This window comes from Ixodes scapularis, unplaced genomic scaffold (genome assembly GCF_016920785.2).
Source record: "Ixodes scapularis isolate PalLabHiFi unplaced genomic scaffold, ASM1692078v2 PGA_scaffold3__209_contigs__length_174095766, whole genome shotgun sequence".
Classification (NCBI taxonomy): Eukaryota; Metazoa; Arthropoda; class Arachnida; order Ixodida; family Ixodidae; genus Ixodes; species Ixodes scapularis.
In genome coordinates, this window is record NW_024609868.1 from 107,414,203 (window position 1) to 107,441,645 (window position 27,443).

General features: G+C 44.5%; 1 protein-coding gene across 1 annotated transcript; it reads left to right on the top strand.

Annotated features, from left to right (window-relative positions):
- The first annotated feature begins 5,355 nt into the window (after window positions 1-5,355).
- Window positions 5,356-24,765, top strand: LOC120840855. The gene is made up of 4 exons (XM_040211612.1): window positions 5,356-5,440; window positions 5,618-5,762; window positions 17,742-18,126; window positions 24,463-24,765. Exons 1-4 carry the CDS (start codon window positions 5,356-5,358, stop codon window positions 24,763-24,765), a joined length of 918 nt encoding a protein of 305 aa, XP_040067546.1.
- Window positions 24,766-27,443: the final 2,678 nt, after the last annotated feature.

Here is a 27,443-nt window from a genome sequence, read left to right on the forward strand (position 1 = left end):
TCCCCAGAAAAGTGTTTTTTTTTTTAAGTTTTTTTTTTATTTTTGTTTACCAAAACACATATAAACAAACCCAGACCGATGAAAGGAAAATTAAAGTCCTTATTATTCTCCGAGACGTTTTCCTCCTCCAGGCAGACCGGAGAAAGCTTTCGCCCTCCCGACCCATCTTCTTTCGGTTTCGTTTTTCGAGCACATCGCGCACGTTGTTTAATAAATTAATGTTGAGTTGATTGAGCTTCAGCGGCAGCGAAGGCCGCCTGTAATTCCGTCTTCTAGTCCAAACGTGCAGAACATTTCGGTTGCATTGACGTTTTTACCACTAATTTTATCAAACGAGCTAACGAAGCCGCTAGAAACAGCGAAGTTCCGGAGCAGTGCCAGCAGCGCTACATACACTGGGTAAGACGGCCGTCTCCAATTTGCGGGACACATGCGGAACTACAGCCTGCTACAGCAGCGAAACCACGAGGAACTGTGTCTACGTTTTCGACGTTATGGAAATCGCGGGAACTGCGTCCAAGGAAGGCAGGTTTTCCTGCCGGCTGCCTGGGTGCCTTCCGCGCTGAGTTCGGTTCCGTCGTCCCGTGCCGAGTGCCAACCGGCGTTCAACGTGATTCTTCTGCGTGTCAGCAACATCGTCAACGTGGTTCTGTATTTCTTCGTGTCAGCGACATTGTGATGGCAGTGTTGTGGGTTGTGAACAGAAGACTGGAATTATCGCCGATGTGACCGTGTGTTCGCGTATCAGTGCTGTAACAACAAGATGAGATGACGTAAACTGTCGGGCATTGATGCCGCTGGTCGGGCCGTTATCGGAGGGGCCGGGGTGTCGCAGGATGACATTTCGCTTTACATTAAAGAGTTTAAAACCACTTGAGGGATTACGTGCAGTCGATCGACGTGTGGATAGTCATGTTGGAACGCTGGTCTGAACGGTAAGCTCCTATCGTACAGTGGCCAATGTGACTCGGTCCCCGAGAGCGATTGCGCTCTGGGGAAAAGACAACACTACGAAAGTATGACGGAAAGTACGTATATTTATAATGGAAGTTTAGCAGAAAAAAAAAAGACAGGCAAAATCGAAAAAAAAAAAAAAACGCTATCCTTTAATTTACTGTTTAAATATATTACGGTTCCTGTAGAAACTGCCCTCTAAGTGGCGCGCTGGGATGAGCGCTAGAAGTTTTCGAGCTCGCAACGGCGCAGCTCCGTACACTTAACAGTTGTCGCAAGTCGCGGCTTTGACTGCATTCAAGTTGATCGAAAAGCGATTTCTGTGCCCGTGAAGCATCACTTCCAGCTGAGTGGATATCCGCTCTAGAGAGATTAATTCAAGACGGCAGTTGCAGCTTTGCGCGAACAGCACAAATAGAAAAACGAACACCACAATATAAATACTGGCTACGAAGGGCCGTGCGGGAAAACAAACTCATGGCTTGGAACCACATTGAAGCGGCTCGATTTATTGGCTTTCAAATAATTATGGCATGATCGAGCGTCTTCTTTTTAATAAGAGATTCATCCCTTGAGCCATTAAAAATAGCCCCAGATGTATGACATTGCTGGAAAAAAATGAACATGTTCGGAATATTTTTTTTTTGCTTAGGGAGTCACCGAAAAATTCCGTACGTTCAAAACGACCACTATAAAAGACGGAAACGCAGGGCTCGGTAGTAGTGATGTGCGATGCCTGTGTATGCGTTCAATATATGTTGACCTGATGTTTGTAGTGTGCGCAACGTGTCTACATGTGTTAGAGATTCCGTAGGAAAGGAAACGCAATTGTGGCGTAAGGAAATAAAAATATTTTTTTTTGTAAAACATGAATTGGGCGGTACCTAGCGCCACCTAGCCTAGCTACGTGCGATTACTCTGCTTGACCCTGCCATCTGGTGGCAAGCGATTTAACATCCTTTTACGCTACGCGGCTACGCCATAATTTCGTGTTACCGTGCTGAGATAAGCCAAGAGGTTGCTTCGGATTTGCTTTTTTTTTGAGAGCGGCTTTTGGTTTTGCGGGCGAATGTTTTTCACTCCTCCGTGATGTGCGGTTGACGCAACCGTTGACGAAGGAATTGTGGCTCGAGGAATAGCAAAGGTAGGACATAAAGTGCGCGAACTGAGTGCCGGTTGTCTCCGTTGAACATCGCAGTGCTTATGATGAGAAGACTGAGTGACTGCATGCTTTCGAAACGTAAGTTTCTTTACCTGCAGGGGTAAAGAAACTTCGGAAATAAATACAGTTCGCGGAAAGCTCGTGTTACGTTTTTATTTCCTGCTCCTCTCGCTTCGTGCAATAGACTTAGCGTTCTCGTTAAGCCTTACCGAGCTCGATTTGCTCGATTCGTGGCCGCCATAATGAGATGCAGTCGACGGAGGAACTTTTCCTCCCCTGCTTAAGGGACGAAAGTTTCTCCCTTTCTGAAGGAACATATGTGTCAAGAGCGTTCCTCCCTTTAGGGAGGACTATACTGACCCTTTTTTCTAAAAGTGCAGGAGAAAAAACCCACTCAAACAGGGTTTGAACCCCATTCCACAGTGCGGCAGCCGTGTGCGCTGCCACCTGCGCCAAGCACGCGGCAGCATTGATTATCAGGCTTCAGTAATTTTGTTACCTGTTGTTTAGCTACCCTAAAACGATTCAATACATGACTTGCACGTGTCGTCAGTCTTCCCTTCTTTCTGGTGGCCAGAAGCGCCTTGTTAATGCAGCGAAAGCTACGCTCTCATGCGCCCTTTTCCCCTAGTGGCAAGACGCATCTCTCTAATGCAGCTAAGGCCACCTCTCAAGCGCCTTTTCCTCCTATATATCTGATCAAGTCACGTCAGTGCCAGCTTTTTATAGACATTTTGCCTTCGGAGACAATGTGACACTTAAATGTGTGCAAAGCTTAAATGGAATTGCTAACCATATCTCGCATGTCAGCTTACGATCATCTTCTTTGCTCAAAGTAGCAATATGGGGAACATTGAAGGGTAGAGTATTGATACTATAGTTTTTGCGAAATAGAGTTTTTATTTACGAAAACGCGTATTATTTGTTTTTGCATAAATGCGTCTAATTGTGATGTTTAACTTCGCCCCACAGGTGCTTCAGGGCGCTGGTAAGCAGACGAATCCATGCCTCGTCCCCTCGTGAATAGCCCACTCACTAATAGGTCAGAAGTCCAATGTCGGTTTTCTGAAAGAAAGATCACGCTAACTTCCTTTTCTCCAAAACTACAGCTATACAAAATGAGAGAAGAGACAACACAAGGAAAGTGGTGAATGTTTTGGGCCATCTATGCTCACAGTGAAGGGGCATCTAAACACTCAAAGAGACAGCGAACCCCCCAAAGTTCGTTTTTAAGTTCATTGATAGCACAAGTACTGTACTATCAAAATTATTTCAGTCCAAATTTATATTTTTGTCTTCCAATTTAGGGTTTTAAAATCCCGAAGGCGTCAAGGTAGAACCAAATTTTGTTGACAAGTGCCTGGGTATCTTGGCCTTAATTCGCCAAACAATCGCCAAAGTTGGGCTTCACTAGTGGTTCTTCGGTTCACAATTTCAGCTGAAATCTGACACTTTGCCAGTTACGTGATGAGCCAGAGAAACGGCAAAGGAACTAATTATGCCACTAACTTACGCCTTAGTGCAAGATTGTAGTAGGCCCAGGTTACACCCAAAGGAGGGCCAGGCTTGTTCCAAGGTAGCCGTATCTCTGGCATAAGACTTTATATGTGTAATTTAAAAAAAAATCGTTCAAAAATGGTTAACGCATTTGGTACATCCCGAGCCAAATTTTTGAATTAGAACCGACTGCGAAACAGGTTTTTATTTGAGACTTCTGAGCCTCGAGTAAAAAGCTTTAAAAGCACGCCCCCCCCCCCCCCCCCCCAATCCCAAACAAAAAAAGAAAATAAATTAACTCTCTGGGTGGGAAACGTCTGTCATGAAATAAAGAATCCCCCTAGAAATAATTCCAAAGCAATGTTTACACTATTTATATTGTACTTAACAATGTACGCATATATAACCCCAATTTGCCTTTTTCAGCGAATGTACGTTTTGTGGCATAACAGTTCCATTCGGCATACGTTTGTATGTGGTTACGAGCAAAATAAACCTTTAATTGATTGGCATAATTAAAATAAATTTATTTTCGGAGTTCAGAAGATGAGCGATGAAGGTAGAGAAGGTGCATGGGACGGACAGCAACCTGGCAGTGCGAAATGCACGATGTGTTCGAAGCTTCTGGAGAAACCTTGTGAGGTAAGCATTTGGGTCGGGGGCTGCATGAGTCAGTACAGAGAACTTAGGCGGGAGAAAGTGGGTTGGTGAAAGTGCAATTTTTACAATGAATAAATAAAATGAATTTTCAAAAAAAAACTTAGATTTCCATTGTTAATCAGTGTTTTTACAACCTGTTTGTAAGGCGTATACGTCTTAATGGTTGTCCAGACAGTACTCTTCAGGATGCGACACTTGTCCACCTTATGAAATGCAATATTCCTCTTTCGCCGTTTTATTTTTTTTTTTCGGGTAGAAAGCATTTCCTTTAATGTCCACTCGTGTTCTTCACGAAGGCCTGGAGTATTTGGGTTTACATTCAGTCAATCGCTGAAGGCCTCCGCTGTTGTGTTCAAGTCCCGAAAACGGCAAAAGGAAGGATACGAGGCATTCCTGCATTGGGGGGGGGGGGGGGGGGGGGGGGGGGTAGAAAGAATGCGAGCAGCGGCAGAACAGGTGGACTGGCAACGGGCACACCAGGCACACCTTCGGCAGGTCGCGTGTGACTTCATGTCTGGCGAGCACCGACGTCAAAGAAAGGCAGAGGAGGCGAGAAGGAAAGCCATGGTGTTTTCCTGGTGGATGTCCGAAGAGGAGACAGACATTCGAACTTCAAATTTCACTTCCAATGCGGAAAAGTGTCGCTTCACACATTCTGAAAGTATCAATGTTTGGACACACCTTTACAGTTCTCATACGCTTTAGCATTAATCGACGCATCGAATCAGTGACGATATAAATCTGTCTATGTGCTATCCATTTTAAGAAGTTAATTTAATACTCTAAAAATATGTTTTTGGGGGGTATGTTTGGTAGCAAATGGCCAAGTTTTCGAGGTGATCCTCTTAAGTAGAACTTTATACAATTTCGTTAAATTGAAGACAAAATAATCCGCCGTCACCGTCTGTTTTAAATAGTGCCTCAAGCTGAGCTAGATACCTCAAGACAGAAGAGAAAAGGCGGCACTCTTTCTTTGACACCAAACAGAATTCTAAAGTAAAAGAAAAAAATAGTTGCGGATATTTGAATATATATTTGTATTATTTCTTTACCCAAATGAACACAACACACTGTTCGCTGAGATGCCAAAACGTAGCAGCACCTGTTCACAAAACCAAATGGTTTATGAAGCAGCTATACTGCGGGAATTGCTCGGATCGGTAGGACGCAAGTTTAGTCATATCACTGAGCGACATTGTTTAGTTGAACGTGTTTACTGCGTCCAATGAACGTGACTTACGCTTCGTTTTCCTCGAGAACTATCATGAAAATTACGTCAGAGTGCGTGGTAATTTTTTGTTTCGTTTTTCTTGTGTATTTGTTCGCATTGCACGTAACCAACAGCGACTAACCAACTCCTATTCGACCTCGAGGAAAAGATTCAAGAGTTTGTGGACGCACTGTCGGTGAAGCACGGGGTCAAAGTGTCCTGGTGGGACATATACGGGAACAACTTGGAACTTAAGTGGTTCAAGGTCAGAACACGTCCGTAAGTTGACAACCCATTCATCTTGCATTTGTTGGTTCGATTTGTTGTGTGAGCCTTACGTCTGTTTCTGTGTCTTATAATTAATCAGGCATTTCGATAATTAATCAGGCATTTCGACATTCCGACGCTTAGATTTATTTTCACTGGAGCCAATACTTTTTAACGCACCCGAGCTCAAAGTACAAAATGAAAAAGCTGGCGCTGCGAAACTTGGAGATCAAGACGATGCAGGGTGCCCATTTATATCTGGAAGAACATCGTACCTGAGTGCGGTCGTGTATGCTACGGCCATAGCCTCTTTTATACTCACAAAACCTGGCAGTTCGACGACGGAGCCATAGACTGCGCGGTCGCAGATTCGGAGCGCGAAGATCTTGTAGCAACGAGCATCAGAGAGCAATTTCTCGGGGAGCCTGGACATCAGCGCACAGCTTTTGCAGCGGCGAGGACCCGAAACACACTTGGTCGCTCGGGAGAAGTGTGTTTCGGCGTCTCGCAGCAGCGGGGTGCTAGTCACCTGGCTGTCCTTTCATGCGTTGTCTGCCGCTCCAACTTTTCCATTTCGGCGGCCATTTCTCGTGGCGATCTGCCAAACTTTGTCAGTATATAGAAGGCTATGCTACTGCCTAAAGCACGTGCATTGCTAGTTACATAATGCCGCCGGTCGTAGTTCACTGCCTAAATCTATCTGATGCAACGGTGACACCAGACACCCACCGGGGCTGACTAACTTGCGGCTTTGTAACAGCACATTAACGTTTACATCGATATAGCTTTAATCGGCTACTCCCCCCCCCCCCTTAATATGATAGTGTAGGGCGGAGTATGGCGGCCGTTGCGTGATATCATGGTCTCATGTCACAACACGTCATACGATGTCGGAGTCACGGGTCGTCACGAGGTGCCACGGTGTCACTTCACGCGATGTCACATGAGGCCATTAGGTCACGTCGGGTCCGCACTGGACATCGTGATGCCACGTGACGCCGATCGCGTGACCTTATGACGCCATGTGACATCACGGACACCCACACACTCTCACACACACGCACGCACGCACACACACACACACGCACGCACGCACGCACGCACACACACACGCACGCACACATACACACCACAACACGCCCCGTTCTCCAAGGAAAAATAACAGTAAAAAAGAGACTGGATTTGGAATCCGCTGTTTTTTATTTATTTATTTTATTTATTTATTTACAATACTGAAAGCCCTTTCGGGCTGTTTCAGGAGTGTACAGCAATAAAACAACAGAAATAAGAACCAAAGATCAAGAACAATCACCGCAATACAATCATTTGAGTACAATATCGGTTGAACCACACCACCGAAAGTCACCACCACCGAGGAATACTGGTATGGCTCTGCATATAAATCAAATAATACAGCTTCAAACTTATCGGCACTGCCAATCCCAACAAAGAGGTCGCCATCCAAACTATTCCACTCCTAAATTGTTCTTATCAGAAAAGAGTACTTAAAAACATCGAGATTTGGTAAATACGGCTTGACTCCAAACTGATTATTAACTCTCGGGGACCTTCTACCAGGAAGCTGTATATAGTCACTCGAACTGATGTTCTAATGCCCATTGTAAAGTTGATAAAAACATTTTAACCTTCCAATTTTTCTCCGCTGACCCAAGGTTGGCGGCCCCGCTTTTTTTAATAGTTCTGTTACCGATTCCGTGCGGCGATACTCTGAATAAACAAATCTTACTGCCCGCCGCTGGATACGCTCAAGTTGTTCTATTTGATATTTGACATATGGATCCCAGATCACGTACGCGTATTCAAGAGATGATCGAACTAGAGTCTTATACGCAAACAATTTAACTTCAGGCGTTGTATTTTTGAGCGCCCGTCTTAAAAACCCAAATTTTCGCAAAGCCGCACTACAGACATTTTTTTTATGTACCCTCCAGTTTAGATCGTTAGAAATTGTGACCCCCTAAGTATTTAAAAGTGTCTGATTGTTTCACAAGTGCACCATTATAGGAATACGGAGATGTATTAGGCGACATCTTTTTTGATTGTTACAAAAGTTATTTTCAAAATTTATCTTCATATCCCATTTGTGACACCACTCGTGCATAACCATTAACGAGTCATTTAATAGCATTTGGTTCTGTTGTGAATTAACTTTGATGTACATTATACAATCGTCTGCAAAAGGGCGGACTTCAACAGATGGATGAATTTCAGTTGCAATGTCATTTATATACGCAAGAAACAAAATTGGCCCCAAAACCGGGCCCTGAGGCACACCGGAAGTGACTGGCAGCAGCGTGGAAGTTTCCCCCGCGATCTCAACAAATTGAAATCTGTTTGACAAGTAAGATTTGATCCAAGAAACAATAGGCGTACTTACCCCTAAATCTAAAAATTTTTTTAGCAGCTTCGAGTGCGTGACTCGGTCAAATGCTTTTGACAGATCAATTGACATCACATCTACTTGACCACGCTCATTTAAAACAGATGCAAAATAATGAGTCGCCTCAAATAACTGGGTGACAGTTGATAACTTCCTTCTAAAACCATGTTGTTTTTCGTAAAACAGATCATCGTGTTCGATGAAGTCTGTGAGATGTTTACAAATAATATGTTCGAGGACTTTGCAGGCAGTAGAATTAAGGGATATCGGCCGATAATTTCCAACATCAAGCCGACTCCCGGATTTATGAATAGGGACTACTCGCGCAAGTAACCAGCCCTTAGGTAGCCTCCCCTGGGTCAATGACGCTTGAAAAATAACTACTAGAAACTCAGCAGCTCTTAGACAGCAGCGCCTCAAAAATTCATTTGGAATGTTATCTGGACCCGGTGCTTTTTTACATCGATATTCAGTAGCATAGAAAAGAACACCCTCATATAAGACAACAATCTCTGTTTCAGGCAAATCAGTAACATTAGTTATGACACTTTCACGATCATTATCTTCGGTAAAAACAGAATGAAAAAAAAATATTATATTCAGTCGCCACAAATGCTGGATTGCTGCATACTTTTCCATCCTTCATGATTTCGTTTACTATATGTTCCTTACATGACAGATACTGCCAGAATCTGCGTGGCGAGTCCCTTAAGTAATCGTTCAAGGTAGTCGAAAGGAACTCTGTTCTAGCAGTCTTGACCTTTGATCGTACTTCACGGCCTAGATTAGCAATTTCTAAAGCGTTCTTATTTTTCTGCTTTCTTTTTCGTTTTAGTTTACGTTTAAGGTGAATTATGTCCCGTGTTATCCATGGATTAGACTTGTTTCTTTTTATTGTTTTTTTTTTTCGGAACAAATCTTGCAAGACAGTAGGCGACTGCTTTTGAGAAATAGCCCCACAAACAATCTACGTCATTATTTTTATCTATGTGGTCTAAAGATAGTTCGAGATAACCTAATATTGATGTGTTGTCTGCCCGTGAAAAATCATAAACAAATTTAGGGTCCGTTTTCTGAAAGCGTAGACTGCTTAACTCTAGAGTCAAGATAACCATTTTATGATCTGAAATTCCGTGCTCTACACACACTTTGTAATTCAAAAAGTAATCAGATACCAGGCATATATCTAATACAGATTGGCATGATCCCTGAATTCTGGTTGGTTCGTTAACTACCAGCGTCAGTCCATATTTAAGCATTATATCAAACAAATATTCTCCATGTAATCTATCCGCTCTGCCTGGGCTTAATTCGTGCCATCCGATATGTGGCAGCTTAAAGTCGCCCGTTAGGATAATTTTAGTTCTGTTTTTCACTAGAGTTGTTAAATAATCGTCTATTTTCTCGAGGAAATGAATTCTAGTGCCCGGGGCCCTATACACCCCACCAATTAAGAAGACCATCTCTTCAGGAGTAGTTTACACCATACGCTCTCATGGTCGTTAATACCAGGTAACGCCTCATATTTTAGAGTGTCCTTTATAAGAATGGCAACGCCTCCTCCTCTAGTTTCTCTGTCCTTCCCTCGTAGCACGCTATAGTCCCTTGGAAACACCTTGCAGTCGGCAATGTTACTATGTAGCCAAGTCTCGGTTACAACAATAACATGTGGATCATGCTGAATAATAATATATTCCAATTCCGGTGCTTTGTTTAGTATGATTTGTGCGTTTATTGTGATTATTCGTACCTCTTTCTTCCTTTTATGTCAATTTTGTTGAGAGGCTATTGGCATGACGCGCGCATTCTGTTGAACGCGCGTGTTCGTTACTGAATCCCAGACGTAGACTACGTCATTTACACAAAGTTTGTGAAACACAAGTCGCACTTAATCTCCGTTCCATTTCTCTTGTCGTGCCGGGTTCCAAAGTTGCCGTCGCTTTTCCACTGTCTCCTTTGAATAGTCATCGGACACGCTCACGAGGGTATTTTTCAGCTCCCTGCAGTTCTTGAACACCAGCTGCTTTTCGTTGTAATTGTGTTTCTCATTAAACATAATTACGCACTTGACGGTTTGAGCAATCGAAATAAAGCAGCGATTTCGGGAGAATGGCATCACCAGTGTCACTCCCCGAGCGGACATTCGTGATGGCTATTCCACGCAAGGTGCCCTCAACGGCAGAAAAAGCGAAGCGCGAAGCCTGACTTGCCGCTGTAGCGAGAACGTCGGGCTTATACATCAGCGAAGGGATACATTAAGGTCCGATAAGGTGTCGCTGGATTTACGCAGGTCTAATTTTTTTATTTGTATCAGATTTATTTACTGACGAGGCACTGGTCGGAAGCTCCTCGGAAAGTTTCCAATGTAAAATGCGAACTGAAAATAACTACAGTGCTCATGTTAGAAGTTCGCCTAATTGTTCTGGAGAGGATTGGATTAAAGAAGAAAGAAAAAGCTCGGTAGGCTTTTTTACAATTCTTACAAACGGACGCTCATAATTAAATCAGAAAGTCCTTATTATGCGGCGAGCATAATTGTTGGGACCTTGTAGTAATCTTAAGAACCTTCGGACCGTATTTAAAAAAGCCGATCTCACAACACGTTCGCCGTATTTATTTCCTTATTTATTTATATACCTTAAGGACCCCCTTGGGGGTATTACATAAGGGGTGGGTACACAGCGTAAAACAAAAGGGTAAAAAACACGCCAAAAGCAGCTCGCATACAAAGAGCAAATACACACAAACGTAAAAGGCGAAATATACCCATATAGATGGTTCGTACAAACCTAAAGTGGGGACTCTAGAAAGCGTTCTTTAAATTCCATCGGGTCATGAGTGATGACGACGTTCTCGGGAAGATCGTTCCAATCAATGGCAGTGCGTGAAAAAAATGAATTCTGGAAGGTGACGGTTCTTGCTTTGGGGCGCCTTACGCCGAGGTTATGTCCCGTGCGAGGAAGCCGGTGTTCTGAAGATATGATGTATGATGATTGGAGGCACTGGCTCTAGTAAAATTTGTGGAAAAGAGATAACCTAGCCGGTTTCCGACGGACAGAAAGGACAGGAAGGTTTGCACGGATTTTAAGATTAGTTACGCTAGAAAAGGAAGAGTAATCTGAGTAGATAAAACGTACTGCACGATTCTGCAGTGATTCGAGGTTATTGATGAGATAGGCCTGATGCGGGTCCCAGATGGGAGATGCGTACTCCAGTTTAGGACGGACAAGGGATGAGTAAGCAAGTAGCTTTAGATGAGGAGGGGCTAGTTTAAGGTTACGTTTTAAGGAGCCTAGAGAGCGATTAGCAGTGGAGATAACGTGACTGATATGAGTGGCCCATGAAAGATCAGATGAGAGGTGGACTCCCGATACTTATAGGAAAGGCTTTTCTGCAGAGGTACACTCTCCGGCAATATGAAAGACCCAATGGGAGCGCGTGGCCGAGGCGGTGGCTGGCGGGGGCGCTGCGAGCGCTCCGGGCAATTCCATTCTGCTTCGAGGGGAGGACGCTCACTCGGGGCTCAGATAAAGCGAAACGCGCTTATCAGTTTGTGCCGAGTCCCGAGTGAGCGTCCTCCCCTCGAACCAGAATGGAACTGCCCGGAGCGCTCGCAGCGCCCCCGCCAGCCACCGCCTCGGCCACGCGCTCCCAGTGGGTCTTTCATATCGCCGGAGACTGTACGTTATTAAGTGAGTAGGAAAACACGAAGGGGTTTACACGACGTGTAAATGACACGAGGTGGCATTTGTGAACGTTAAGAGACATCTGCCATTCTTCGCACCATGCTTGAATGCGTATGAGGTCGTCTTGAATGAGTTGGTGGTCCGAAGGGTTAGTTACTTGGTGGTAGATGACGCAGTCGTCAGCGAAGAGGCGAATATGCGACGTGATTGATATGGGTAAGTCGTTGATGTGTCTTAGAAATAGAAGTGGTCCAAGGACCGATCCCTGAGGAGCGCTTGAGGAGACTTCGGCAATAGAGGATGATGACTGGTTAACGGTAACAAATTGATGTCTATGCGTAAGAAAGCTAATGATCAGTTCAAAATCGCGGGATCTAAGTTAAGTAGAGTAAGCTTGTATATGAGACGTCTGTGAGGGACATTATCGAAGGCTTTAGTAAAGTCTAGAATGATGGCGTCAGTTTGAATGTTAGAGTCGAGGTTCACATGCAGGTCATGAACGAAAGACGTGAGTTGAGTTTCACAGGAGAAGTTTTTTCGGAAGCCGTGTTGGGAGGAATGGATATAGTTGTTCTCTAACAAGTAATGAATGATTTTTGAGTAGATTATATGTTCCATTAGTTTACAAAACACGCATGTTAGGGAGATGGGACGGTAGTTAGAAGTGGAGCACTTGTTTCCGTTTTTGTAGATTGGAACGATCTTCCCGACCTTCCAGTCGTATGGCAGGGAACCAGTAGAAAGTGACTGTGAAAAAAGCTTTGTCAATATTACGCTAGATATATCTTTAGTATCCTTTAACACTTTTACATTTATTTCTTCAATACCCGCTGATGAAGAAATCTTAAGGGTGTCGATGATTTTCACAATTCCAGCCGGTTCAAACGTGATCAAAACCATGGATGTAGGAAAGGCAGGAGGAGCCATAGAAAACATATCATTGCACTCTTGTGTAAACAGTGAACAAAAAACATCATTGAATTTTTCTGCACATTCGCCATTAGGAACCGAAGACTCATCGTCGTTTTTAAGATTGATTGCAATATCAGGTTTAGGATTAACAACTTTCCAAAACTTTTTTTGGGTTGCTCTGCAGCATGCATGGGAGATCAGCATTATAAAATGCTCGTTTTTGTGTTCTGATTGCGCTTCTGAATTGTCTGTCGGCACTATAAAACTTCTCCATATCCGAGTTGCACTCCGTAGTTTTGGCTTTACGAAAGAGTCTCTTTTTTTTGTGCTTAAACGTTTCAGGGTGCCATTAAACCATGGAGCAGAAGCGCTTTCGAAAAATGTCACAGTTGGGATGAAACTTTCAGCTAGTTGTTGCATTTTAGATTTGTACATTGTCCAATTTTCGCAGACAGACCGATTATCAAAGTCTATCATAGGGACATCTAGGAATTTTCTTAGCTCAGTATTCATTGGTAATTCCCCCTTCTCGTATAGTTTTACGGTTTTCTTCCGCTTCGATTTTGATCGAATATTTAAAGAAAATGTGCAGTAAATCACCTTATGATCACTTATTTCGTGTAGGTAGTGTATCGACTTTAAAGAGTCAGGATCAGAAACAAGAATGAGGTCAAGGATATTAGAAGAGTGAGTGCTTGATCGTGTGGGTTTAGTTACAAGCTGTGAAAGATCGAAATTGAGGCAAAGGTCAACGAAACCAGTCGCTTCTCTCGTATCAAGGGGGACTGAAACGGATAAGGCGGACCAGTCGATAGAAGGGTAATTAAAATCACCGAATAGCAGAATACTGTATTTGGGATAATTAAGGTACAATTCGTTGATAGCTTCATTAAGGTTAATTAGAAAAGATGGGTCGCTGTGAGGGGGTCGGTAACATACACCGATAAGGAGCGAAGCATGTTGAACCTTGCAAGAAAGCCAAAGCATTTCCAACGGTGAAGAGAAATTTACTAGGTTCAGCACAAAACTATCTCTTATCGCAATCAAGACCCACCCTCCCCGGCCACTTGCCCTATCTTTGCGGAATATATTGAACCCAGAAGTGCCCGTAAAAATTTCTGTATCAGTTACTGATGATGACAGCCATGTTCCAGTAAGCGCAATAATGTAACAATCGGTGGATGCAATTAGGCTACACATCTCGTCTTGTTTAGAAATCACGCTTCTTATATTTGTATAAATAAAGGCCAGTGGCTTTGGGAATGTGTGTTCATGACCGCGGCGACAAGATCGGGTTAGTTAAGGAGGACACTCTTTTATGGTGTTTGACGCGTCATAAAAAAAGTACCGTTTTTGTCCAATGAGGAGCGTTTTGAAACGTAAGGAAAAGGGCATAGCTTGGTTACGCGCGAAAGTTAACAAATTCCTCCTAGCAAGCTGAACCGAAGGCGAGAAATCTTCACTTACAGCGAAGCTAGTGTCTTTGAACGTTTTACCTTGAGAAAATATTCGTTCTTTGGTTTTATGAAGAGCAAATTTTACAATTATCGGGCGGTTCTGATCGGGACGATATCGACCTAGTCGGTCGGCACGCTCGATGCCGTCTGGCATGATGTTTATGTCAAGATGTTGTGAACAAAGGTTTATTATTTTCTGTTCCGATTGGTGCCCACGTTTCCTTACCAGAGTCAGGGAGGCCAAAAAAGATGGTTCGAGCGCCGCGATCTATTTTCCGAGTCATCTACGCGTTCAACCAGAGTCGCTGAACTATCAGTAAGGGTCGTCGTGACACCGCGGAGTTCATCAAGATCATTTCGGATCGAATTAAAATGAGAAAACTCCTGCTCTATTCGCGTCATTCTGTCAGACAAAGCGTTGACCGGCTGGTCAGTGAGTGTAAGTTTGTTTTTGATTGCTTTCAGCTCGTCGAGTACAGTTGTTTGGCCGGCGTCAAGTTTAGTCAGCAACGCCATCATAGCTTCTGTGGTGACAGGGCCGGGATTTAGCTCTACATCTCCACAGAGGAGCAACAAGTGCCGTACCACGGCAGTACACTCAGACACAATAGCAAGACAACACTGGGGGCCTGGTAGCAAGAGCAAACACCTATTACTACTCTTTTTTGTATAAAGGCAGCAGGAATTACGCACCTGTATGAACTAGACGAAGGGCGAGTTAGTACTCATCTTGGTAGCGATGCCACCAGGCCCACAGTCCGGTGCGGTCAATGCTTCCTCGTTTATATATGCGAGTCCGTTGCTGTCGATGCCGCTTGGCTTGTAAACTGGCTGAAGATAGTTGCACCGTTGGAAACGCCGAAAAACAGGCCAGGGGAGTTGATAGCACCGTCATCCCACGAGCAATCAGATGGAGCATACCACGCACGTGCCGGGCAAAAGCCAGACACAGCCGCGGGCTCAGCGAAGGAAGCGTTGAAGATCAGAATCTGTACAAACAAGACGAAGGGCGAGTTAGTACTCATGTTGGTAGCGATGCCACCAGGCCCACGTGACGTTTTAGTTCACAGGAGGTAGACAGAAGTGCACGAGAGGGTTCGTGCCATCTTACGCTCTACACGTTGTTGCGAGGTTGTTGCGCGTCTACGAAAGACTAATGTTCCATCAATTCCTTTTTGTGGCGGCGGCGTAGTCAATCTTATGGGTGAGTTCGGCCTACGTTTAACACCTTTACACATTGGTTTTCATATGTTTGTCTTTTGTCCCGCATGACCTTTCCTGCAAGGGTACAATCTCGAGCTCCCGAATACTCCCTTTGGGGAGAGAATTGAACTATACAAGGCGCTTTGTCCAGCTGCTTTCCAGCACCCTACATGGTGTTTAGTTTATCCAACGAAAGGCCTGTAGATCGAATCCTTGACGTCATCTTCTCAATCAAACTCAGATTGCAAGTTGAAAAAGAATGCTCTGTCAGGCTTTCAGCTTCCACTTGTGTACTTCGGTTTTCCTGAATTTCAGACACAGCCGAAGCTGCGAGCTGGTGGGACTAATCAGACATAATGCCCCTTCATACAAAAAAATAGCGAAAACCTTTGAAGAATTCTGCCTGATATCTTGGGCCGTTCCAGGCCGCGCTACCGCGGACGCACGAGCGCAAAAAGCAAAATATAACAATAAGAGTGTGCCTGAAGGGCGAGGAGGGAAAAGGAATGCTATGATGTCGGAGTGCAGTGCACGACATAAGCTCAGTGTCGCCAATCAAATTGCACCGACTGTGCAACGTCGCGACATTCATCGTCTTTATTTGAGCACATCCTTCGAGTCTGGTAGACCATGACAATGCTCTTTTAGCCTGTGTGTATGTATCTGCGTGTCTTTCAGCTTTTGACTGCCCTCTGACTCAAGTATAAGGCCGTCTTCTATCTTGGGCGTATCCAGGTGGCGCTGCAGTCGACACGCGGGTGTAAAAAAGCAAAACATAAAAATAAAAGGTGTGCGCGTCAGAGGAGGAGGGAGGAGATGTCGGTACCTTTTTATTCAGGGACAGGGTTGCCAGGTTGGGCTATAATTAGCCAAATTGGGCTAGTTTTATTTGAAGTTGGCATTAAAAAGTGGTAGTTGGCTATTTGGCTAGTATTGGGCTATTTCTGATCTGTGCTGGGCACACCTAAAGTCGAAATGACTCAAAGCACATGGGTTTATAGGCTGAAATATGGTATTTATAGAATAAGTTACGTGAGCATTTGGCGCTTCAGTCTTTTAACTTTGATAAGTATGCGACAGCAAGCAAATTTGTCAGCTCTTTGTGCACCTTGTGCAATTGTTCACGCTTCAATATTGTCCAAATGCGAGCGTGTGCTGTTACTTCTCCATCTCAATCAGTGACGGCGCAATTCCTTACGGCCCCACCAGCATCCGTTTTGCGCACTCTTTAGGTTGCCTGTTGATTGGCGTGGACCTATACCTTGTGTTTAGTTATGCATAATTTTCCCGTGACGTCATTGAGGTCACCGTGCCCCGATACTAAGCGTCCCATTAATACAGTGGAAGGTATGTTGTCATGCGCTTGTACGAGCGTTTCAGGAAGTTCGCCGAACGTGCAAGGGATGCCATTTCTGAGATATTTCGGCATTGTTGCAGAGCACACAACAAGGTGTTCACTTTTATGTTCTGAAATCCTTCACACTGGGAACAGAGAAAAACGGGTCGACACGTGTCCCGTTTTGTCCGTTGTGATGTACCCATTCTCTGCCATTGGTTCTTCGAGCTAGTGATGCTAGCGGTGTGAATATTTCTATTTGATATATAAAAATTTATTAGGTGTCTCTTATGTTTAAAACATGCTTTTCAAATGGTCAATTTTTTGTGGCTATTTTGGGCTATTTTTTTTAAAACATCATTTGGCTATTTTAAGCTATATCTCGGAGAAATTTGGCCGGTCAGAGTACAAACACCTGGCAACCCTGCTCAGGGACATTAATCAGACACCGCCAAAAGCGCGCCATGGCGGTGTTTGTCATGTTTCTGTACGTGTTTTTATCATGGCTGAACCAATCACAAACAAAATGCACCCAGTGTGTTTCGCTTTTGACGCTGCTTGGTTGGCCTCATGAGCTCATAGCGTAGGCTGCGTTTGGACTTGAGCTGAGACGAAGTTTTGTGAAAAGGTGATTCACTGACTCAGCGAGATCCTCAGGTGAACACTGTCGCAAATTGAGCCGGTCGACGCGTAGATAAGTCCAACAAATACTTCATGTTGTTTATGTCACCATGGGTTTAATTGTGAACTCAGTCTCTGCGGACGCGACACTTACCATCTTTTCTCCTTTGAATACGGCCTATTTGAAATGATGGAGGCTGCCAGACTCCTTTTTTTTCGTGTTTGACAGAAATATCCTGTGTTCACTTTGAAAGTAATAGCGCGGAGATTCACCTGAATATTTAGAAATGGCTTTTATACTGATTTTACTTTAATGAAAAGTCCAACCTTGACCACCTGCAAATTATTCACACATTGCAACGTGTCATGTTGCAGCAGCAAGATACTCGTCCGTGCGAGTCCCATCAAGTATGGTGAGGCGAAGATCAATTCACTCCAACCAAAGGTGATCTATACGAACTGGGCCCACAATGAACAACCCTTCAACTCAATGACGACCACGGTGAAGAGATCCACGATGCACAACACGACGCACGCGCTCAGCACTGAGAGGGCGTTCAATTGCGGCTTTGAGTTATCCGTGAACGCCAAGCTCAACAAATCTGTGGGCATCCCTGGCAACGCATTCACAAATTTCACTCTGAGAAACCTCAACAGCGAATCTCACACTGAGACCGAGAAGTACTCCGTCAAGCAGGTCGTCACTGTGCCGCCACTGAGATCCGTGAAGATCGAGTGGCTGATCACCGACGTTTTCAGGGTGCGTGAACAAAGATTGAGAGTTGTCGCGTAGTTTCTGGTCTGGCTTGCCTACCGTTTACGTCACTATGGTCACTGAATGAATGAAAACAGCCGGGCACCTCCTTCAGATGCCCGGCGTTCAGCTAGATCTCATTGACTTTCGTCGTGATTGGGCTGTTCATCCACGATCGAGCCCTCATAAAAGATATTCATCCACTTTATACATTATATTTACAGAAAATTATGTATGGTGGTTATAGATATCAAGAAAATTAATCCATTTTTCTATACACTGTCTCTATCGTTTGAAATTCCTATAGATCTTAGTGTATAGAGATAGGATATATAAATTGTTTAGAACGCGGATAGAGATTCCAACGACAACGAATGACGAACGCCGATAGGTCAGTTTTTGCAACAAAAAACAAAAACATAATTTCAACATTCATTTGAGGGTTGGAATAATATATCCATAGAAACATGCACTGGCGTTTGCCGTGTGGAAACACGCAGGTATCACAAATACGCATGACACGGATTACTCACAACACTATTAATTTGGTGTTTTTCGCTGCTCCACCTTGATATGTACCCTCAACTTTAAAGTCATTCATTTGACCGACGACCATCCCAGAATGTAAAAACAGATTAGAAGTAGGTCGCTCTTTGTTTCGCCAATAATTTATACGGAAAGTAGTTTACAAGCGTGGGTGAACTGCACGTACAACTATAAAGCATTGCGAAAGGTAATAATTATTTGCTTCAGTCGAAACAAAAAGAGCCTCCGCAAGGAGGCTCCAGCTGGGTATGATTTCGCTTAACCGCACCCCATTTTATTATTCTATCGAATTTAGTCTATAACGTTTTTGATAATATATGGCGGAAAGTCTATTTAGACGTGACAATAGACATTCTAAAATACTTCTAACATCTGTACTAAATAGATTTCGTTTGTAAATAAGCCTATAGAAAGTCTAATAAATTTTCGATACGACGCGACTAGATAGGAAGTTGAGAAAGTCGTTAAATTTTAGATATGATTTCTCTCCACTTCCAGAATTAGTGTTTGTAAGGGAGGTTTAGGAGACGCCCACGCGTTATCGAAAAAACACGAAGCTTCACGCTGGAGGCAGGACGACTCTACGACCTGCGTGCCGTCCTCATCGTGTTGGTGACAATCATCCAGTGTTGGACAAAACACTCGATAAAAGTATTTAAGTTAAGTTACTAAATACCTGCGTCATAAAGTATTTAAAATACTACTCAAGCTACTTTCACTGTAAAGTATCTTGAGTAGAGTCCAAATACTTAGAATTGTATTTCAGTTACTTTTGAAGATACTTCCGCATTGCTTAATTTGTGTCGACGTCATTGACAACGACAATTATGCAGTTACGCAAACCTAAGTTATCAGAATGGTTTACTAGCACGCAAGAACGCAAAACGAAAAAAAAAAAGTATCGTAGGGCTATTTTATGTAGTCCGACTATAAAGAGCAAAATATTGCAACGAATTATAAACGATGAGGCGGCGAATAACTGGAAAAACTAAACGTTTAATGGGGCGAACTTGTTCCCAAAACAAAAAAGAGAGAAAGGAGCAGGATCAACCGCTGGGGCGAGACTGACTCCGGACTGCCACTCGGTGCACCTTTTGTACCCGCGTGTGTTTCTGGAACATTCGGCGTAGAAAGTTCGGCGCGTAGAACATTCGTAACTCGAACAGACGACAACATTCTCGAACTTACCAGAATGTCAAGTTGAAAAAATAAATAAAAGAAACGTCCGCTTTCTGGTATCGAACCCGGCGATTCCGCGCGAGAGCCAAGTGCGGTAACCATTCGGCGACGCGCAGTGGGAAACGCACGTGGCAATATCACTGAGAGATGTTACAAAACATTTCTAGGGCAACAAGAAAAAGGCCGCTTTAGGTATTGGGGAGGAGATCAGACCGTGGCGCCCCAATCGATTAACTTTAGAACTAGATTGAAGGGGAGAACAAATAGAATGGCTCAGCGCTCGGCTGACTTAACCGAACGCGGCCTCAACGTTCGGCTGGAGTTCGTGTTTTCCGTTGAGGGGAAGGAGGGGGCTCTTTTGTTCCCACTCCGGCCTGCATGAACAATGCAGCATGCAGCCTACCCAGCTCAGCACAAAAGCCCAAGTGGGTCAAGTTCGCATCCTCTGACTACTGCTTTCGGGGGAGATCCGGCATATAACGTCACTTCACTAACTGTTGGTATTTTTTCATTACACAATGCCCCGCGCTCTATTCAAAAAATATGACACGAACATGCCCACAAGACCTGTGGGCATGTGCAGAGGTCTTGTGTTCGGTAAACACCGAGGCGTGGGGGTGACAAACGGGTCAGAGCGCTTCGCCTATAGTGACATCGCTGAATATCACATCCTGCGGCGCACCTTAGACGCATCGTTTAACTACAATCCATATTCCATATACTTCACTATAAACAAACTTAGGACACGGATATGAGCGAATGGATAACAAAGAGAACACACTTAATAGCCACGGCAGTGGTCTCACCTTCTTCAAATAGGTTGCGTTCAGAAAAGCGCTCAACGTTGGGGGACACTTTGTTGGCATTTTGAGAGGTCACCGAGCTCCTATTTCGTTTCCTGTACTGTTCCCTGCTTATCAATGTTCACTTACAGACAGTGTTCGCGAGAGCAGTAAGTGCCGAACTGACAGCACACACACACAAAAAAAAACTCGATGCTTTGCCTTAGCGGGGTCAAATATACAAAAACAAAACAAAAATGTATACTTTTTTGTGTGTGTTCACTTCTCATTTTCTTCTATTTGTTATTTCTTGACACTTACGTCTGCACTGTTTTCGTAGGTCGTTTCCCGGTCTGCTTGCGCCTCAGCGTGGCATCTTTACTTCCATAAAGATGCCTTTGGTTTGAGGATTTCTTTGGGGGAAACTATATAGAAACAAAAGGGGATTTTGGAAGGCGAGGGGAGAACTTTCCTTGTACGAACTTAGGGCTGAAATATGAGTCACAGTCGGCAAAAAAGCGATATTTTCACGAGCTCAATTAAAGTCACCGTAGCTAATTGGAGCTAGCAACAGGATTCGGTTGCTCGAAAGAATGTTCAGGTTTGCCCGTGCCACGCCCACCCCACTTCATACCGAAAAACTCGGAAAATCGCGGAATGTCAGAGATGTATTTAAGATAATGAGTACAAGATACTCGGAATTGTAATTAAAATAGAGTATTAAATACTCTCCATCAAAGGCATTTGCAAGATACCAAGATAACCCAGAAAGTATTTAAGATACAGTATCTTGAGTGGAGTATTTGAGACAGGCACAAGTCTGCACTCGTCAGTTGATGCTAGGGTAGGATTAAGAATAACAGCTAATCGGACAGCGTTAGTTTATTAAAAGTGCCGGGAAAGTACAAGAACTCCGCCGTGTCCTGTGCAAGATGTTTACACGCTACTAATACAAACGAATGACAGCATGGAGGGGGATTTCGCATAGAGCTTACAGTTATTTCATAAAATACTATTATTTCTGGTATTTCATAGTGATGTCAGTGTATCATTCGCTCAGTCGATTTCCTACTTGTGTGTTGCACAAAGCCCGACACACGCGTAAGCAAAGAATGATATTTTATTTATTTTCTTAACTCGAACGGTCGTATTGAAAACCGGCAAGGTATAGAAATGTTCTTAAGTTAGGCGCGAGGCTGGGAAGCGAACCCTGGTGTTGAACACTGACATATAAAAAAAATATTCAGATAGTGCCAACGTCTTGTTGAGCTGACTGTATGGCGAGGGGTGCAACAGCTGTCGCGTTCCATATTGGTTCGCTAGTCACTAGGCTCCGAAAGCTTAAAAAAAAACAACATTATTATCATCATTATTATACCCTGCCGCATCATATATTCATATGCTCCTGGATCGACGAAGGTCCAGGAATATGAAAATAAGCACAGCCCATACAGTGTAAATAGGAGACTAATTTGAGAAAATGCCATGCCGGGAATGCAGCTCAAGTTAACCCGCCCCCCCCCCCCCTCCCCCTTTCCACAAAAGAAAAAAAAAAGAAGAAAAGCTATTCCTGCCAAATGTTGTACTTTCACAAGCTCGGGGTATTAGGCCTGACCTAGTATATCCAGAGCTTTTCCAAGTGTGTCACCGGCGAAAACATGCATGACCCCGTGTCTTGCATCAGGTATTGCGTATCACGGGTGTTTAGCAAAGTAAAAAATAGTGTTGGTTTCGAATCCTTCCAAATTATGGCTCCTAAAAGCGTGTCCGCAAAGTCAAAGTTAAATGCTGCGCCTAATCGGCTGGTTTCATTCTAAAGAAAGGTCGAGAGGACGCCGTGTGACCAAGCTTTGGGTCGAGTGACAAAAGAAGGTGGTTGATATTGATCCTCAATCGTTCGCTGGGACTGGTCAGGTATCCTTTGTCGTTTTGGTAATACAACTTTGAATTTGATTTTAGACATACTAGCGAGATTATGATAATTTAAAGAAATGAATTTTTTTTTTTTTGTTTTGTTTTAGTAGAGAAAATTGGGAAATTTTTATTCGAAAAATGAATTCGCTTTAACTTTTTCCGCCATATTATCTCAGAAAGGTTGATAGAAACAGAGCGTGGAGACTCCCGAGTTGTCTGAAGATTGCTTCGTACCTAGTAAGACTGCGGTACTCGCCGATATCAATGCCTAGGGACGAATCACCAAGGAAGAATCATAACTGGCACTGCGTCCCTAAAGCTGTTCATGTCTATAATTGACCTTTTTCGGAGAATTTTGTGCGCATGCCCGAACTTGAGGAGAGAGTAGGAAAGGGAAAGGCGCCATCTTTGCGGGCTCTCCTCGTACGCTGCCTGGCTTCGCTCGCATTGCTAGGCGCGTCTGTCCGGCGCTGTCGCGATGCCTCACCGCTGCCCGGCTGTTGGATGTACAAACAGCAAGAAAAACACGCCGAACGTGAGCTTCTTTAGATTCCCGAAAGCTACCGCGCACCTCAAGAAGAGAGAAAAATGGATTCAAGCGCTGCGACGCCAGAACTCCGACGGGACGCCTTGGCAGCCATCTGCGAACTCGCGTGTTTGCAGCGTCCACTTCATTGGAGGTTAGTTCATTCATATTTGTTTGAACTCAGGATATACCCGTCATACTCCGTGCAGGCTAATCATACATAGCAAGGTTTTTGTTCCTGATTTTTACGATGCAGGGGTATCTTCACGAGACCAGAATCACCCAGACTTCGCTCCCTCCTTGTTTACATAGAAGCCGACACCTGCCTCCCCACCGAGTTTGCTTGCACGGTACAGCAGGGCAGCGAAGAGGCGGGAAGCCAAGCCGTTGTCACGGAAAACAGACCTTTACACTGTCGCATAGTGTAAAGAGCAGGCCAGCTATGTGATGGCATGTTCCGCTCAACCATAAAAGTATATATTTACGCATGAAGCTCATTAAAATATTGAATAAAAAAATGTCCTACTACATAGTTTTATATCAACACGTCACCTAGTTCGATAAGTAGATCGATGAAATAGCTTGGCCCTTTTTAGTTGCATGCTGAAGTACCACAAAAAAGACGAAGACCACAAATCTTGTTTTTTTTATTTGTTTTTTTTTAAATAACTTATCGCGTCACGCATAAAATATGATCAAAGGACTGGCACACACGGATCTTGATACAAATCTGCCGAAAGGATAGCGACTATGGGGCTCACGCCTTACAAATATTGACGCATCCTGTAATCCTTAAGACACATTATTACATCGCCACGGGTTTTACCGAAGAAATAAACTCACACTGCAACGCAGTCGCAAGACGCTTGAACGATATCGGCGCTCTTGGAAAGCGATATCAGTTGCCTGTAATGTCCCGGCTTCATAGACGGTGCACAGGTGCACCTTACAAGGTGAACGGTGTGGTCGGGATCAAAGTTGCTCACCATGACCTTCTTGGCGTAGGCTTTTTTGAAGGCGATCCTTTCCGGAGTTGTCTGCAGTCTTTCGCCAAGTACCGATCGACGTACGCTGTGTTAACGACCGGTACCGATGCAGCATCGGCACTCCATCCGTCTTGAAAAGCGTACAGACGGATAAAGTCTGAAGTGTCGAAGACGGTTGCTTTACTCGATCCTCCGGGATCGTCATCAGCCATTTGTAGAGAACGACAGCCGGAACACAGCGAGAAAAACTTTCTAGAACGAACGCACCAAAACGATCGCGTCTAGGAAGCGAACGGGGTGACGGGAGGACGGACTGAGCCCGCAAACGTTTTGAATTATCTCCACGAGGGTGCGCCACGGTCGCTTCAACGAACTCTGAAAAAGGTCAATTTACAATGTCTTCTTCCAGGAAATCCCTTGGACGGCCGACATAACAGTGACCGGATGGTTCGCGGTTCGATACGAGAGGCGAGTCAATGGCGCATTCCTGTGGTACTACCACGTGACAAAACTGCGGGATCCGCTTTTTAAGCGCGTCGGACGGGGGGTGATGCAGTTCACCACCAATGGAACCTTTTCGAGCGTCTACGGCGTCGACGCTCACCTCAGAGTGTCCGAATACGCGCTCATGGGCAAGAACGGGGAACCCTTGGTAATCACCAACCGCACACTACCTTTGAAAGCAGGCCAAGGAAACGTCACTGCCCTTTAACAAATTGTTTTCTTTGTGAAAAGTCCACGATGCTTATCTTTTGAGTCTTGACAAGTTATTCAACGCATGACGTGGCTTTTACAGCGATAGCGGCCCCCCCTCCCTTTGTGGGCATGATGATGATGTTGAGCGTTTGTCGTCAATGTCGTCAAGCGACACCGTGTCGTCATAAAGTCCCGGGACGTCATTACGTTATATGACGTTACGGTGTAACGTAACATTGGTGTGTTTACTTGGAGTCATATCGCAACGTAGTCATGACTTATCACGTGACCCTATGATTTCACACTGTCACGTGACATCGTAGTGTCACCTGACGTAAAGATGTCACGTGATGGAACAATAACTGATGACGTCAAGATTGTTGTGATGTGATGTGACGTCATCATGTCACGTGATGTCATGATGTCAGCAGCATGCTGATACTTCGCCAGTGTCGTACCAGTGTCGTCCATAAATCGGTCCAAATAGCGGCCGAATGTCCAGCTAAAGTTGAGGCTTGGGTGAGTTGGTACTATCGCGGACAATATGCGCTGTTTTGAAACAGCGCTCCGGCCGGTGGACGGTGCTACCTGCGCTGCCTGTCGCCTTGCTCCGCACACATGGCGCACCCTGAGTCCGAGATATTTTCTCAATTGCGCTCGCTGCGCCACTGCGCTCTTCCGGCTGTCTGCAAGCGAGAGGGTGGGCGCGACAGCGGGCATGTGTAGTATGGCGGCGGGGGGAACAAAAGATTACACTTGTCGTTCCCCTTTTGGTATTGATTTACTGTATCCCGTAAAATCCCGTAGAAAAAACGCTGACTGGTGAAGAAAAAATAGTGAAGTGTCTTAAATTTCAACTGCGATTACCGTTTTTGAAAGTCATATCAAAATACGCTGCAGGTTGTTTGTGTTTGATTATAGGTGCATTCACGAAAGGGGACTTCGTAAAATACAGGCCAAAATCTGTATGCCGCATTTAGTCCGGCTCCAATGTATTTATTCTTTTTTTTTTCTCTTTCACTGATCACATATGTTCAAGAAACGGTAAGCATACAAGTTACTGAGAAGGTTTTGTAACCTTGATTAGTATGAAGAGGTATAAAAATATTACTTCTTCATTACTGGGCCCACGTGTTTGTTTCAAGCAAAACAAGTTGCTGACGAGACACCAGTTTTTTGTTTACGAATGCCTAGTCTTAATAAGGTGGGACAAACAGTCATATACTTGTCAAGAGAAGGAGTTCGAAACTTAATCGAAAAAATATTTGCAGAGGACATTGTCAGACACAAAAGATCAATAGTCGGCGTGGAAGTTCAACTGCACTCTACAAGAATATTGGGATGAAGGAGGCACCCTCAAAAAGTATGCGTGGTTAACGGCATCAAACAGGGTGTCGCAACCGTAGCATCAAGCTTTGTTCCAACCGGCAGAAGTCCAGTTCAGGGGGTCCCGAGGCGCAGTAAAACTTGCAAAATATTTTAATACCGCGTCATTCTCCCTTGAATCCCGACCACGGCTCTCATTCTGTCTGGTAAAAGAAATCATAGAGCGCGGCCACGAAGTCTGGCTCAGCCCCGAAGCCACTCCCATTCACCTCCCATTGCTTTCCACGATTTGTAGGCGCGAGGAGGGGACGCCGTGACATGGCTACCTTGATGCGGCTCCAAATGTTTTCGATGATATTCAGATCGGTTCCTTTTAGGGGCCAAGGTAGCTTCGTCAGGCAGCGCTCCTCGAGGAAATACGAGCGTGACAGCGCATTTTTCACTTCGGCGCTTTCTTGAATTGAACTGCAATGCATGGTAGCTGAAGACGTGAACATTGGGCTAGCAGACGGCCGGAAGCGCGCAGTGGCGCAGTGAGCGCAAGTGATAATTTATCTCGGCCTCAGCGTGCGCCGTGTTTCGGGAGCGATGCGACAGGCGGCGCAGGTAGTACCGTGCACAGGCCGGAGCGCTGTTTGGGCTCATATTGTCCGCGATAGTACATACTTCGGAATTAAAGACAGCGCGGAAAGGCGTGGACCAGACAAAGAAGTGACAGGGACGTAGCGCTGTTGTGATGCATCACCCCAAAAAAAATAAAACAATAATATATATATATATAATATATATATATATATATATATATATATATATATATATATATATATATATATATATATATGTATATTTATATATAAATAAAAATGCGCCATGACACAGCCGTACAGAGTAAATGCTAAAAAAGAAGCAAGTCAGGGAACCAGAAAATTCATCTCTTTGCCTGATAGGGCCACAGAAGGACTGCTTACACATGCTGCATCCAACCTCGCTATCTCAAGAGCCCCTAGAATTTCCCGAGTAAGCTGGTCCTTATGACGCTCAACAACCTCACACCGTTGGAAGTCGGGTAGGCAACCACAGTCGCGGCATTGAAAGCCCAGATGATCATACACGGTTGTGGAGACACTGTAAGCGTGCTCTCTTAACCTGTCATTGAGACAGCGGCCCGTCTGGCCAACGTAGCGCCTGCCCCACGTCAGAGGGAGAGAATAAACAACCCCCTCAGATCACGAGACGAAGCGATCTCAATGCCTCGTACTGCAAGCCGTGGCCGCCCTCGAAGAAGGGTTAACAGCTCTGCACAACCTGGACAACTTGTCCGGGGCAGAGAATAAAACGTCAACGTCACACCTGCCAGGAATGCGTTTT